Raw genomic sequence first — 12963 nt, 5'->3', positions numbered from 1 at the left:
GGCTCATGTTTGGAATTAATAAATATAACTGAACACTAAGATGAAAAACAATTTGCTATTAACTGCCAAGTGGCTAGATCTGTTCCTCAGAGCCTGCAGCCTGCGACACTCGGGCCCAGTGAGCCTCGAACTTCTACACGGTCTGCAACAATATATAATAGTATATAATAAATTATAATAGTATATTTATATTACTATGTTATCCCTAAGTCTTATGGAACTTTTTTCTAACTAATGTTTCTAAAAACCACTTACACGTTCAGACAGCATCTGTTTAATTGTTACCTTTTCTAGAAATTGGTGCTTACTCTAAGTTCTCAGAACATAAAATTTTGAAACTGAGATAAAAGACACAGCACTGAAGCATTTTTATAATGTATAGCCACTCACTTTACATTAATTCTTTCCCAAAGAAGTGGAAATCTCTGACTTCATAAGCATACACTATTTAATTACTCTGTCATGACTAAGGATGTTCTTGGGAAGGATTTATGAAGGGCTCTGGAGGAAAGTCTTAGATAGAGAGTAAACTGTAGTAGGAGGTGGCCAGCAGAAGCCCCAGGAAGAGATTGAAAGGTACAAAGTGGGGAAACGTGATAAATAAACAAAGCCTTCCTGGTAGAGGTCAGAAATACCTACTGAGGGTTGAGCTGAAGACTGTCATTATTATTTCCTTTGGTTCAGACTCTGATGGCATTGTTTCCAAAGGGCTAGGTTTGCAGTGCTTATATGTGATTTTATAGTAATGCAGAGCCTAAGGGATTATTCAGGACACCTAAGTGATAGCATATGATCAAGAGCCAATGATACTGAAGGAGGAAGTCCAAGGTGTGCATTGAAGGAACTGCAAAGAACAAGGCACCAGAAATTGATAGAATAAAAATTCAAATCTTTCAAGAAAGTGAGGCAGCACAGGAGGCACTCACTCATCTCTGCCGCAAAGAAATTTGGATAACGACGATCTGGCCAACTGATTGGAAGAGATCCGTATTTGTGCCCATTCCAAAGAGAGGTGACCCAACAGAATGTGGAAATCATCGGACAATGTCTTTGATATCCCATGTGGGTAAAGTTTTAATAAAGGCAATACAGAAACGGCTACAGGCATATATTGACAGAGAAATCCCAGAGGTTCAAGCCGGATTCAGAAGAGGCCATAGAACGAAGGATGATATCATTGCTGATGTTCGATGGATCTTGGCTGAAAGCATAGAATATCAGAAAGATGTTTACCTGTGATTTATTGACTACACGAGGGCTTTCGATTGTGTGAATCATGACAAGCTATGGAAAACATTGCGAAGTATGAGTATTCCGGAACACTTAATTGTGCTCATGAGGAATCTGTACCTGGACCAAGATGCAGTTGTTCGAACAGAACATGGAAACACTGAATGGTTTAAAATTAAGAAAGGTGTGCGACAAAGTTGTATTCTTTCACCATACTTATTGAACCTGTATGCTGAGTGAATAATCTGAGAAGCTGGGTTCTATGAAGAAAAACGTGGCATCAGGATTGGAGGAAGACTCATTAACAACCTTCGATATGCAGATGATATAACTTTGCTTTAAGTGAAGAGGACTTAAAACATTTACTGATGAAGATTAAAGAGCACAGCCTTTGGTATGGATTGCATCTCAATGTAAAGAAAACAAAAATCTTCACCACTGGACCAATAAACAATATTCTTATCAATGGAGAAAAGATTGAAGTTGTCAAGGACTTCATTCTTCCTAGATCAACTATCAACACTCACAGAAGCAGTAGTCAAGAAATCAAATGACATTATGCATTAGGCAAATCTGCTGCAGAAGACCTTTTTAAAGTGTTGAAGAGCAAAGATGTCAGCTTGAGGACTAAGGTGCGCCTGACCCAAGCCATGGTATTTTCAATAACGTCATATGCATGCGAAAGGTGGACAGTGAATAAGGAAGACCATAGAAGAATTGATGCTTTTGATTTATGGAGTTGGAGAAGAATATTGAAAGTGCCATGGGCTGCCAAGAAAAACAATAGATCTGTTTTGGAAGAAGTGTAGCCAGAGTGCTCCTTGCAGGCCAAGATGGCCAAACTTCATCTCTCATACTTCAGACATATTGTCAGGAGGCAGCAGTCACTGGGGAAGGATATCATGTTTGGTAAGGTGGAGGGTCAGAGAAAAAGAGGAAGACCCCCAGCGAGTTGGATTGGGAAGGTGGCAGCATCAATGGGCTCAAGCATGACAAAAATAGTGAGGTTGGCCCAGGACTGGGAAGTGTTTCATTCTGTTTGCATAGGGTTGCTATGAGTAGGTACTGACTTGATGGTATCTAACAACAACAACAACAACAACATTTGACTGAACAACTAACAGCAGAGCAGAGTACTTGCAAGGAGTCCCTGGATGGTGCTCAGCTGCTGACTGAAAAGTTGGTCGTTCAAGTCTACCAAGAGGCCTTTAGCAGAAAGGTCTATCTGGAAAAACTCAATCACTGAAAACCTCATGGAGCACAACTGTACTCTGACACACATGGGGGTCACCGTGTGTGGAAAATGATGTACACAACTGCTTTTTGTTTTGTTTTGTAAGTTCTTGCCAACTGAAGATGATATTGGAGCACTATCAGATGTCCCTAATTTGTGTGCCAGCATACTATTTTCATTCATAGATGTGCCAGGCACTATTCTGGACACTCAAGGTACATCAACAAGAAACGAATACCATTGCCTTTATGAAGCCTGCCTTTCAGTTGGAGGGGCAGTCCATAAATTATGAACATGATAAATAATTGTAGTCTGTTATTAGGTGATCACCACTCATTTGTCAGTTTGTCACACTGTGGTGGTCTGGTTGTTGCTGTGATACTAGAAGCTTTGCCTCAATGAGTGGCTTCAACAGTGGGCTCAAACATAACAGTAATTATGAGGATGGCTCAGGACCAGGCAGTGTTTTGTCCTGTTGTGCATATTGTTGTTGTTGTTTAGTGCCATTGAGTTGGTTCCTACCCATAGCGACCCTGTATAGGGTTTCTGAGGAGCAGCTGGTGAGCTTGAACTGCGAACTGTGCAATTCAAATGGCTTTGCAGTCTGGCACATTAACCCACAGTGCCACACCAGGACGCCATATTGTGCATGGGGTTACTATAATTGGAAGTGACTCAATGTTAGGTGATAATTATGCTTGAGAAAATAAGAAGACTAGAGCAAGGTGAGGGAACTTGGAAGTACTGTGGAGATGGTCCCGGTAGAGAAGGTGTTTGAGCAAAGGCTTGAAGTTCATGATGCAGTCAAGCTTTGTTACAATACAGGGAGCAGGGGAGGAGCAGCAGTGTGGTGGAGGCAGACAAAGGACACAGGATGGGCAGCTCAGGGCCCTGGGTTCTGGTCCCAGATCTGCATCTTTCTGGTAGTAAAACTTGCCCACATTATTTTAGCTCTCTGCGGTCCAGTTTTAAGATATTCTGGTCTGTGTGAATTTGTGAGTCCTTAGGTGAAATGAATCTGGATGGGTGGACTGAGGTGATAGGGGTTTGCCTTGGAATTTATTTTCATCTTCATTTTTGTTGGTAGCTGGACTAGGTGTAAGATTCATTCTAATAAATTATTATTACAAGTCCTATTTAGGATAAGATCCCCTTGCTCAAGACACCAACACATTCAATATAACCAACCTAAAACAGTTCCTACTGCGTGGATCCTTAAGGTAGAGCAGGATATCAGTAAAGGTGGGAGGAAGACGCCTGTCTCTCCTTTCTTGGTTGTTCCCAGGTACAGTGTGTGAAGAAGACCTGGCACAGTGTGACTGCACCATCCCATAATAGGCTAGGAGTTCAAACCCACTAGCCATTCTGAGAAAGATGAGGCTGCTTGCTCCAATAAAGATTTACAGTGTCAGAAACTCTAAGCAGAAGTTCTACTTTGTTCTGCTGGTTTACTATGAGTCAGAACCACGGCAAATTGATAGCAATGGGTTTGGATTTGGGGGGTTAATGTATATGGGTTTGTGGAAACTCTTTGAACCATCTTTGCAATTTTACTGTAAATCTTTAATTATTCGAAAATAAAAAGTTGTGTGTAAAATATCATGACCATCGTGGATTCGGCAGTAGCTTAGACTGGAGTAGATCCTGTCACCGTGACCACCAGGTGAAGTGCACAACACTTTGTTTGTGAGTTGGTGGGGTCAGTTTAGAGTAAAGACAGAGTGTTATAGATGTAGTCTGAGTTTTTCTCTTTGGCAAATTAATTCTCCATCCTCACCTTACCCACCACACCCTAGTTTTTTGCTTTGTGTATTGCCTTTGACTCATATTAGTCACATTCAATATTTTATGAGAGAATAATTACTTGAAAGCATTCTTCATTAATAGGACTAGGTAGGGAGAACTGTCCTACCTATTAGCGTTAATAAGTAAGGAAGTCAAGTCAGCAGCATACACAGGAAAGAAGACATTTGGAGAAACCAAAGAGGAAATGCCCAAAGACATTGTAGAGACATCACACCTTAAATTGTTATAGTTCAAAAGATTCAGAAACCCACACTCTTGAGAGCTCTGTACTTACGGCATGACTTACATGTTTATGCCTGGTGTCCGGCCAGTTGTGGTCCTTTCCTGCTGTTTAGCACCATGTGATTGTGCATTGTATACTTCATTAAGTGTCAGGGCAGCTTAGAGGGGGAGAACGGCTTTTTACATATTGTCCAGTCAGTTCCAACTCCTAGGGACCCTGTGTAGGGTTTCTGAGGAGTGGCTGGTGGGTTTGAACCATCAACCTTGTGGATAGCAATACAGTGCTTCTCCTACAATGCCACCCCAGGACCCCATGTACATACACACATATATGTGTGTATCTATGTATATATCAATGTGTGTGTGTGTGTGTATATATATATATATATACATAATCCTTTTCTCTTTTGATAGCTGCAAATCAGAAGGAGCCCATGAATCTTAATTTTAAAGTGAAAGAAGAGCCTAAGGAAGAGGAAGCCGTAAGTGCAACCTTGCCTCGGTCCAGCTATGTGTTCAGTCCAGACTCTGAAGCTTCAGTCCCAAGCATCCCTGAGGATACACTTCAGCCCCAGGAGGGGAAGGGCAATGTGCTAAGGCGGGATATTTCAGTCAAAGCAGCATCTGAACTTCTCATGAAACTATCAGGTACTTGATTTTATTCTAAAGTATGCACATTCTGGTCATTTCGTTTGTAAGCCAACTGGGCTGCTTCTGACTTGGGTTATAATTAACTCGAGGGTGGCAATATCCCATTATTGCAGTGAATTCAGGAATGAGCTGGCTACTTGGGTTAAACCCCTATGTTGTATGTGTACAATAGCTGTGTACCTATCTTATTAAACATAGCCTTCTTTTCCTGGATAATACTACAGATTACTAGAAAACACTGCTCCTTTCTAAGATGATGTAAGTCATAACTTTGTGGGTTCTAATGACAATCCAAAGCACTTCTGCTAATTGATCAACATATATATTCTTTCTTAATAGAGACCCTTGTGTTTTTTATATATTTATACAATGTTCTGAAGGACCATTAAGAATACATTTTTTTTTTAATTTAATAAGCAACTCAGATGGCTGGCACTTGAAATAATTACCAAGAGTTGCAATGAGACATTTTATGAATAGAAAATTTCATAATAGAATATTATAATAATTAATCTGTGTTCTCAAGATGAATTGATAATTCTTTACATAGGTTTGCTATCAGTTGGAACTGACTCGATGGCACCTAACAACAATTATAATCTCAGTCATTCTATCAAATCTAAGAAAAATGGCTTAAAATATGAAATGAGTGTATATTGGATTCTTATCTGCCTAGTCTCCAATCTGATCCATTGCTATAAGGAACAGGCAGAAATATAATTAAAATCTTTTTAATGTAAAAGTATAACTATCAGAATATGGGCTGAAAGGTTATATCACTAATAATACTTGTCAAGCCATATCACATCAGTAGTCCATTGCCACTTACAGGAAATTTTTAGAAACTATATTTAAAATGCTTACATGAATCCAGAGCAAACTTGCTGTGCTTCGAGGATGAGAGCAAAAATGCATTAGAGGAATGCGTTCCCTCTGGTCTGTAACTTCATTAGCAACTTTGACTGTGGTTCTGGTTGACCCGTAGGTTTGAAAGTAAGATATTAATAGCGATTTACTTAAAATGATTATATCTGAAGAATTGAAATTCCTGCATTTGCCAATTGATGGGGTTAAAAATTATTTCCTTAGTTGTTAATTCAAAACATACTGGATCATGGAAAGAGAAAGGTTGTGTGTTGGTGGTCAGGGGGCAGGCTTGCAGAATGTGCCCTTTGGTTGTTTAATGATTACATATTCCTGAGTGTTTTTGTGTACACCATCCAAAACAACAACAACAACAAAACAACAACAACAACACCATATTGGAACTTCAGGGGATCGTAATTTGATATATATAAAATATAATACAATTTTGAAGTCCTTATTTCAGTCCCATTTTTCTAAACTCTGCAGTGGTAGTATAGTATACAAATGGGAGGTCTAGAAGGATTGTTCAAAGATGAAGTTTTAGATCATGGAAGCCAACACATTTTAGTATACCTCCCTCCTACGAGGACAGGTCTCAGTTACCTAGAATAATCCATCTGTTGTTCTTCTGTTCAGTCCAAAGGGGTCACACAACCTCTCTGACTTCTCCCAGAGCACTGACTTTGACATTGCCATGACTTTATCTTGTGATGATAAAATTCTAGCATATAAATTTTCTATTTCAGAGTTTGCTGAGCCTCAGTATTGTGAGGGGGGTGGTACGTGGAGTTACACCAAGAAATAAGATACAAACGTAAGGTGAACCATTTCTTGTGGAGTGGATTCTGGTTACGGTAACCCCATGTGTGCCTAATAGCACTGTGCTCCACAGGGTTTTCAGAAGCTCATTTTTCAGAAGTAGATAGATCCACCAGTCTTTTCTTCTGAGGCACCGCTGAGTGGATTGGAACTTCCAATCTTGTAGTTGGCAATAGAGTGTGTTAACCATGTTACCACCTAGGGACTCCACACATCAAGTGACAGCAATGATATTTTTAAAAAGCAAAACCTTTTTTTTTTTTTAGTTGTGAATTGGATGAAGGGGTTTACAGAGCAAATCATCAGTTTTATTTTCAGCAGTTCATACCCAGTGATTGCAGTCCCTAGATGTAATAATGTCACTTATATAACCCACGTCCTCCCTGTTTCCAGCTTCCGTTCCTTCTCTTTTCTGAACCCTTCCAAACTTTGTCCTTGGGTAAAGGTTGCCCTTTTGATCTCAATGGACTGATTATTCTAAGGTGCGCATACCTCATTAGTATTATTATTTGTTGTTTTTAAGTGCCGTGGAGTTGGTTCTGACTTTCAGCGACCCTGTATAGGGTTTCCAAGGAGTGGCTGGTGAGTTTGAACCACTGACCTTGCTATTTAGAGCAGTTGGTAACATTGTGCCTTATTCCTTTTAAGTGATAGGACCTATAACTCTAAAATGTGAAATAATTTCCTAGATAGTAATAAATTTCCTAGCTATGCACATTTAATGACATTTGTGGAAAACATTGGCCCATCTAAGTGTTTTGTGTTGACTTTTATTGCGCACATGTGGTGTGGGTTTCAATAGTAGAGGAATGGATGGCGTAGTCATATTTTGAAAGTGGAGGTAGAATGCCTCTGCATCTTGGTGTGGAAAGGAAAACAGTTTGAAGACTAAGACAATTGTGTGTGTGTGTCCCAAAAACGTCGCTCAACATTTTACATGCAATAAACTCAAGTAGTACAAAGAAATTGGCATGACAGTACAGCCCTCTAGACAATTGTGGTGTTTTCAGAAATAATCTAGGGCAATGGCTGTTGTTAAGTGCCATCAACTTGGTTCTGACCCGTAGTGACCCTGAGGAGCAGCTGCTGAGCTTGAACAGCTGCCCTTGCAGTTCAAACCGCCCTTGCAGTTCAGCACATTAACCCACAGAGCCACACCAGGAACTCCAGGGCAATGGTATCAACTCAATAAGTGATGCGCACGTGAAGCTTAGTCCTGGCTCCACTAACTTGCTGTGAGCAAGTAAACTGCAAGGGAGGGACTGTTAGTGTCTAAGTTAGTCCTAAGAATAGGTGTGTGCCTTACACTCAAATGTCTATTTATTGCTAAGCCACAATGACATGAGGACTTGTTCTTCAATTGGTCTTAAGTGGATATTAGCATTTCTGGTGAATCAGTGCTCTTGCAAGAAAGCAGATATTAAGAATCAACTTCCTAATCAGAAAGATTTAGTAAACATTTACACAACCACAAACAAAATGAACTCAGTGAAGAAAATTATGTGGAACAAAGAAACCAGCAGAGTTACAAAAAACAAAAACAAAAGAAATCACAAAATAAATTGACAGCAATCAATTCAAATCTATCAATAATTATACTGATTGTAAATGGATTAAATGCACCAGTCAAGAGACTGAGAGAGCAGAATGGATAAGAAAACGGGAACCTTCAATAAGCGGTCTACAAACAGATGGAGACAGCCTAATTGCCTATCAACAGAAGAATGGTTAAACAAACTTTGGCACATACACTATGCTGAAGAATAACGGATGAATCTGTGAAACACCTCCTCACACCTGGAGGACATTATGCTGAGTGAAATTAGTCAATCACAAAAGGACAAACATTGTATGACACCAATGTTGTAAAACATTAAGAAAAGGTCTTCTTGATAAAGGAAACGATCTGTGATGGTTAATGGGGGCAGGGGAGATAGAAAATTATTCATGCACTAGAGGGTTGTTGTTGTTAAGTGCCCTCAAGTTGGTTCCGACTCATAATGGAGAATAGATGCATGTGACAGGGCAGGCACTATACAACAAGAGGGAGGTTAGCAGAGGAAAGATAAAGGTAGAGGGAGACACAGGGAGGAATGCAATAGTTAAAATGAATAGAGGTAAAATGTTGTTAACTGATGGTAAGTAGAGGGGATTGCAGTCATTGTAATGAAACAATGCATATGATTTGCTGAGTATAAAACAGATGATCTGCTCTGTAAACCTATACTCAATTCACAATAAAAAGCTTAAAAAAACAAAAACAAACTTCTCTTTCCTCAAATTGTAATTTTACTTATTTTAATGTACTTGGCCCAGAAGACATCCAAGTAAAGAACTTGTACCTTCAGACTCTTTCCCCTGATCATTCCTGCTCCTCTACATTCAAGAATAGTAAGTATATGTCCCAAAGCATCTCTGCAAGTTATTCAGGGCCCCCCTTGTACACCTCAGCAGCCACCCCAAAGTTTTGCTGCAAGCATTCTTGTTGGTTTGTACCTCTGTTGTGTTGCCTCCTTCTTGTGAATTTTCCTTTAAAGTCTTTTGTCATGTTTGGAAAAATCCTTTTGGGCAGGAAAAGCTGGTTGAGAAAAGTATGTCCCATACACTATAATACATTTTGTCTTTCTTTCACTTTTAACCCAAGGAATCACCAAGATACAGAATCAAAGGCTTTTTCCTCTCTGTTACTTATTTCCTTGAGATTGGAAATTGAGGTCAGTAGTGTAAGCCCTTTCTGACTTTTTATTGAATTAATAAGAGGAAACTAGTCACCAATTTTGGCTGCTTCATTTCCAGTTTTAAATTAACTTATGCTAACTTCTTAAGTGGGGGAGGGTGTTTGGCATGTGGCCCAGTCAAATACCACATTTAAGTTTTCTATGTGGGGAAATCTCTGTAGGTATATTGTTTTCCAAATTTATATGTAGGTTTAATGGGAAAAACAAAGATGAGTAAGAGAATAGGCTAAATGTTTTCATTAAATGTTTGTTTAGGAAAATCTGAGTTTTCTTCCTTCCTGCGGTTCAGGTTTTATTTCCAGTTGTTAATTGGGATGTCGAGTGCCTGACAGCTGGGCCAAATAAATTGATTGTCATAAAGAAAGCAACCCACTATAAGGAAACTGCTGGATGTCGCGACTACCTGTTGCTATGTGACACAAGGCAGCCAAAACAATCAAGAGGTTTTTGCTAAGCATATAGTTGCCAAAGATAATTCCAGAAGTCTTGATTTAAGGAGGCCAAAATCCTGAAGCTAAAGACAGAATATATGACACTGGACAGCGTTAAGATATAAATAATCAAGGCATTTACACACTCTACTCTGGTTTTGCAGTCTCCTCCCAAAGGTATGGGCTAGATGTGCTATTATCACAAGAGGTGATGTAATGCTGGAAGTGACATAAAATTTTATCTGCCTTGTTTCTTTTGTGCTTTAAAAGAAATAGCTAGAAGCAAAGAGATAAATAAATATATGCCTTCTTCTCCCTTTGGGAGCCATAGTTCTATTTAGGAATGCATATATAACATGTACCCTGCATGGACAGACTTAAACATACCAGATAAAAATATCATTTCAAAATGTTTCACACACAAAGTAGCCGGAAAGTTGGAGAAACATTAATGAGAAATTAAGCATGTGTATAACAGGATACTTCAAAAGGTTCATGGAAAAGGGGAATTAAAAGATGATGGAATTTTTTTCAGGAACTTTTTGAAGCCCCTTTGTATCTCTATCATGGTAAATAAATCGTCGTATTAGGAACAGTTTGAAATAAGTGTGTGTGTTTTTTTTCAATTTCTGTGCTCAAATAAAGGAGCCTGGTGTTGAAAGCTAGCTGTTGAACTGTTAACTGCAATACTGGAGGTTCAAACCTACCAACTGCTCCGTGGGAGATATATAAGGCTGTCTGGTCTCATAAAGATTTACAGTCTTGAAACCCTACATAGGGTCGCTATGAGTCAGAATCGACTTGATGGCAGTGGGTTTTGGCTGTTTAAATAAGGAAACTAAATGGATTGATATTCCACCCTGCCTAATTTTGGAAAGAAATATAAATTGTAATTGCCTCTTGTAGAGGAATTCAGACAACCTGGATTTGAAATGCACATTGATGTAAATTCAGTGGACCACCTAAACAGCCCCAGGCTTCCTATGTGAGATATTGGCAGCAGGTCCTAGTATGGCACTGTGGGCTAATGCGCTAGACTGCAAAATCAGTTTGAAGCACAAGGTCGGTGGTTCAAACTCACCAGTCACTCCTCGGAAACCTTATATAGGGTTGCTGTGGATTGGAACCGACTCAACGGCACTTGACAACAACAACAACAATCTTGGGTAAAGGAACCCTGGTGCTGCAGCTCTTAATCAAAAGGTCAGTGGTTTGAGCCCATCTGCTCTGCAGGAGAAAAGACCTGGCAAAAAAGGTCATAAAGATGATAGCCTAAGAAACCCTATGGGGCAGTTCTCCTCTGTTCCATATGGTTATTATGAATCTGAATTGACTTGCTGGCACACAACAAAAACTTGAGTAAGGTAAAGTTTTAAGGTGAATTTAATCTCTGAGGAACACTGAAATGGAGGGGAAAGGGCTCTAAAGATGGACTCTATGAACAATTTTAATCAGGGTCCCTTGTTTGTAAATGACAGACATTCTCTGTAGTTGAGGAGAACTTAATAGAAGATGTAAGTTGGGGTTGCTTTATGGAACTCAGGCCCCACTGAAACTAGGGACAAGAGGACTACTTGGAACCCAGGAAGTTCTAGCTCTCCACCCATGCCTTCTTCACTCTGATATCTGCTTCAGAAGTCTACTTTTTCTATTCCTCATCCGTAAGGAAATGGCCATTACCCACAGTGTGTCTGTTTACATCTTATTTAAAAGACTTCCTTTGGTTCTAATTCCAAATTCTGAATGGGATCCACCTGTGGAAGAATCACCTGTTTCCAGGGATGTTGTTATTGTTGCGTGCTGTTGAGTTGGTTCTGACTCATAGTGATGCTGTACAGGGTTTCCATGGAGTGGCTGGTGAGTTTAAAATGCCGACCTTGTGGTTCAAACCGACCTTGAGGTCGAGTGCTTATACTACGGCAACACCACACCAAGACATCTTAGGGTGGGCAAGAGTAATGAAGGTTCAGTGGACAATATACAGTGCCAGTTTGCCTAATGAACAAGGTCAGCACAGGCTTGTTTATGCTTCTGTAGTGAACAAATTCACATTTTTTCAGCACATCAAAGATTCTGCTTCTGGATCTGGTTGGCTTCTGGCTCTCTCCCAACGCCCCACAGCACCTTCCTATAGAATCAAAGCATCTTTTCAAATGTACAATCCCTGACAGACATGGAGTATCCAGTTGTTTGCTGTTACATGCTGTTGAGTTGATACTTACTAATAGCAACCAAGTATAGGGTTTCGAGGCTGTAAATCTTGTGGGAGCAGAAAGCCTCATCTTTCTCTTGTGGGCTCCAACCACCGTATTGTTGTTGTTATGTGCCGTGGAGTTGGTACCAACTCATAGCGACCCTATACAGGGTTTCCGAGGCTGTAAATCTTTACGGGAGCAGAAAGCCTCATCTTTCTCCTGCGGAACAGCTGGTAGTTTCGAACCGATGACCCTGAGGTTAGTAGCCTGATTCGTAACCACTGTGCTACCAGAGCTCCTTCCAACCACCATAGTTCAGTGATTATTCTACAGAGCCACCTCATTCTCCAGAGTATATAATAAACAAAGATGCAAGCTTTCTTATGCTTATTTACTAATCTATAGTGATAAGTGCCATATGTCTTTCATCACATCAAAGATTGGAGAGTCGATGTACTAGGAAATACAAGTCCCTCCCTAGGTGGTGAAAACAGTTAACGTGCTGGGATAGAAAAACTAGAGTGGGGGGCGGGTGAGGGGGCAGATGGAACATCGGGCCCTTGGGCTGTATGTCGTTGTTGTTAGGTGCCATCGAGTCGGTACCAACCCATAGCAACGTTATGCACAGCAGAATGAAGCACTGCCCAATCCTGGGCCAACGTCACTACTGTTGCCCTACTTGAGTCCATCGATGCTGCCACTTGGCCAATCCATCTCCTTGGGGGTCTTCCTCTTTTTCTCTGACCCTCCACCTTACCAAACATGATATC

General features: G+C 40.2%; 1 protein-coding gene across 3 annotated transcripts in view; it reads left to right on the top strand.

Annotated features, from left to right (window-relative positions):
- ZNF827 (zinc finger protein 827) overlaps nt 1-12963 on the top strand; it is a 252044-nt gene that overhangs the window by 108274 nt on the left and 130807 nt on the right. For all 3 annotated transcript variants that reach the window (XM_006872273.1, XM_006872275.1, XM_006872274.1), the window contains one exon: nt 4907-5140. In XM_006872273.1, coding sequence (XP_006872335.1) covers nt 4907-5140 — 234 coding nt within the window. The remainder of the gene's footprint in view (nt 1-4906; nt 5141-12963) is intronic.

This window comes from Chrysochloris asiatica, unplaced genomic scaffold, assembly GCF_000296735.1.
Source record: "Chrysochloris asiatica unplaced genomic scaffold, ChrAsi1.0 scaffold00190, whole genome shotgun sequence".
Taxonomy (NCBI): Eukaryota; Metazoa; Chordata; class Mammalia; order Afrosoricida; family Chrysochloridae; genus Chrysochloris; species Chrysochloris asiatica.
The sequence above is the reverse complement of the archived record's forward strand: the minus strand, read 5'-3'. Positions and strand labels throughout refer to the sequence as shown.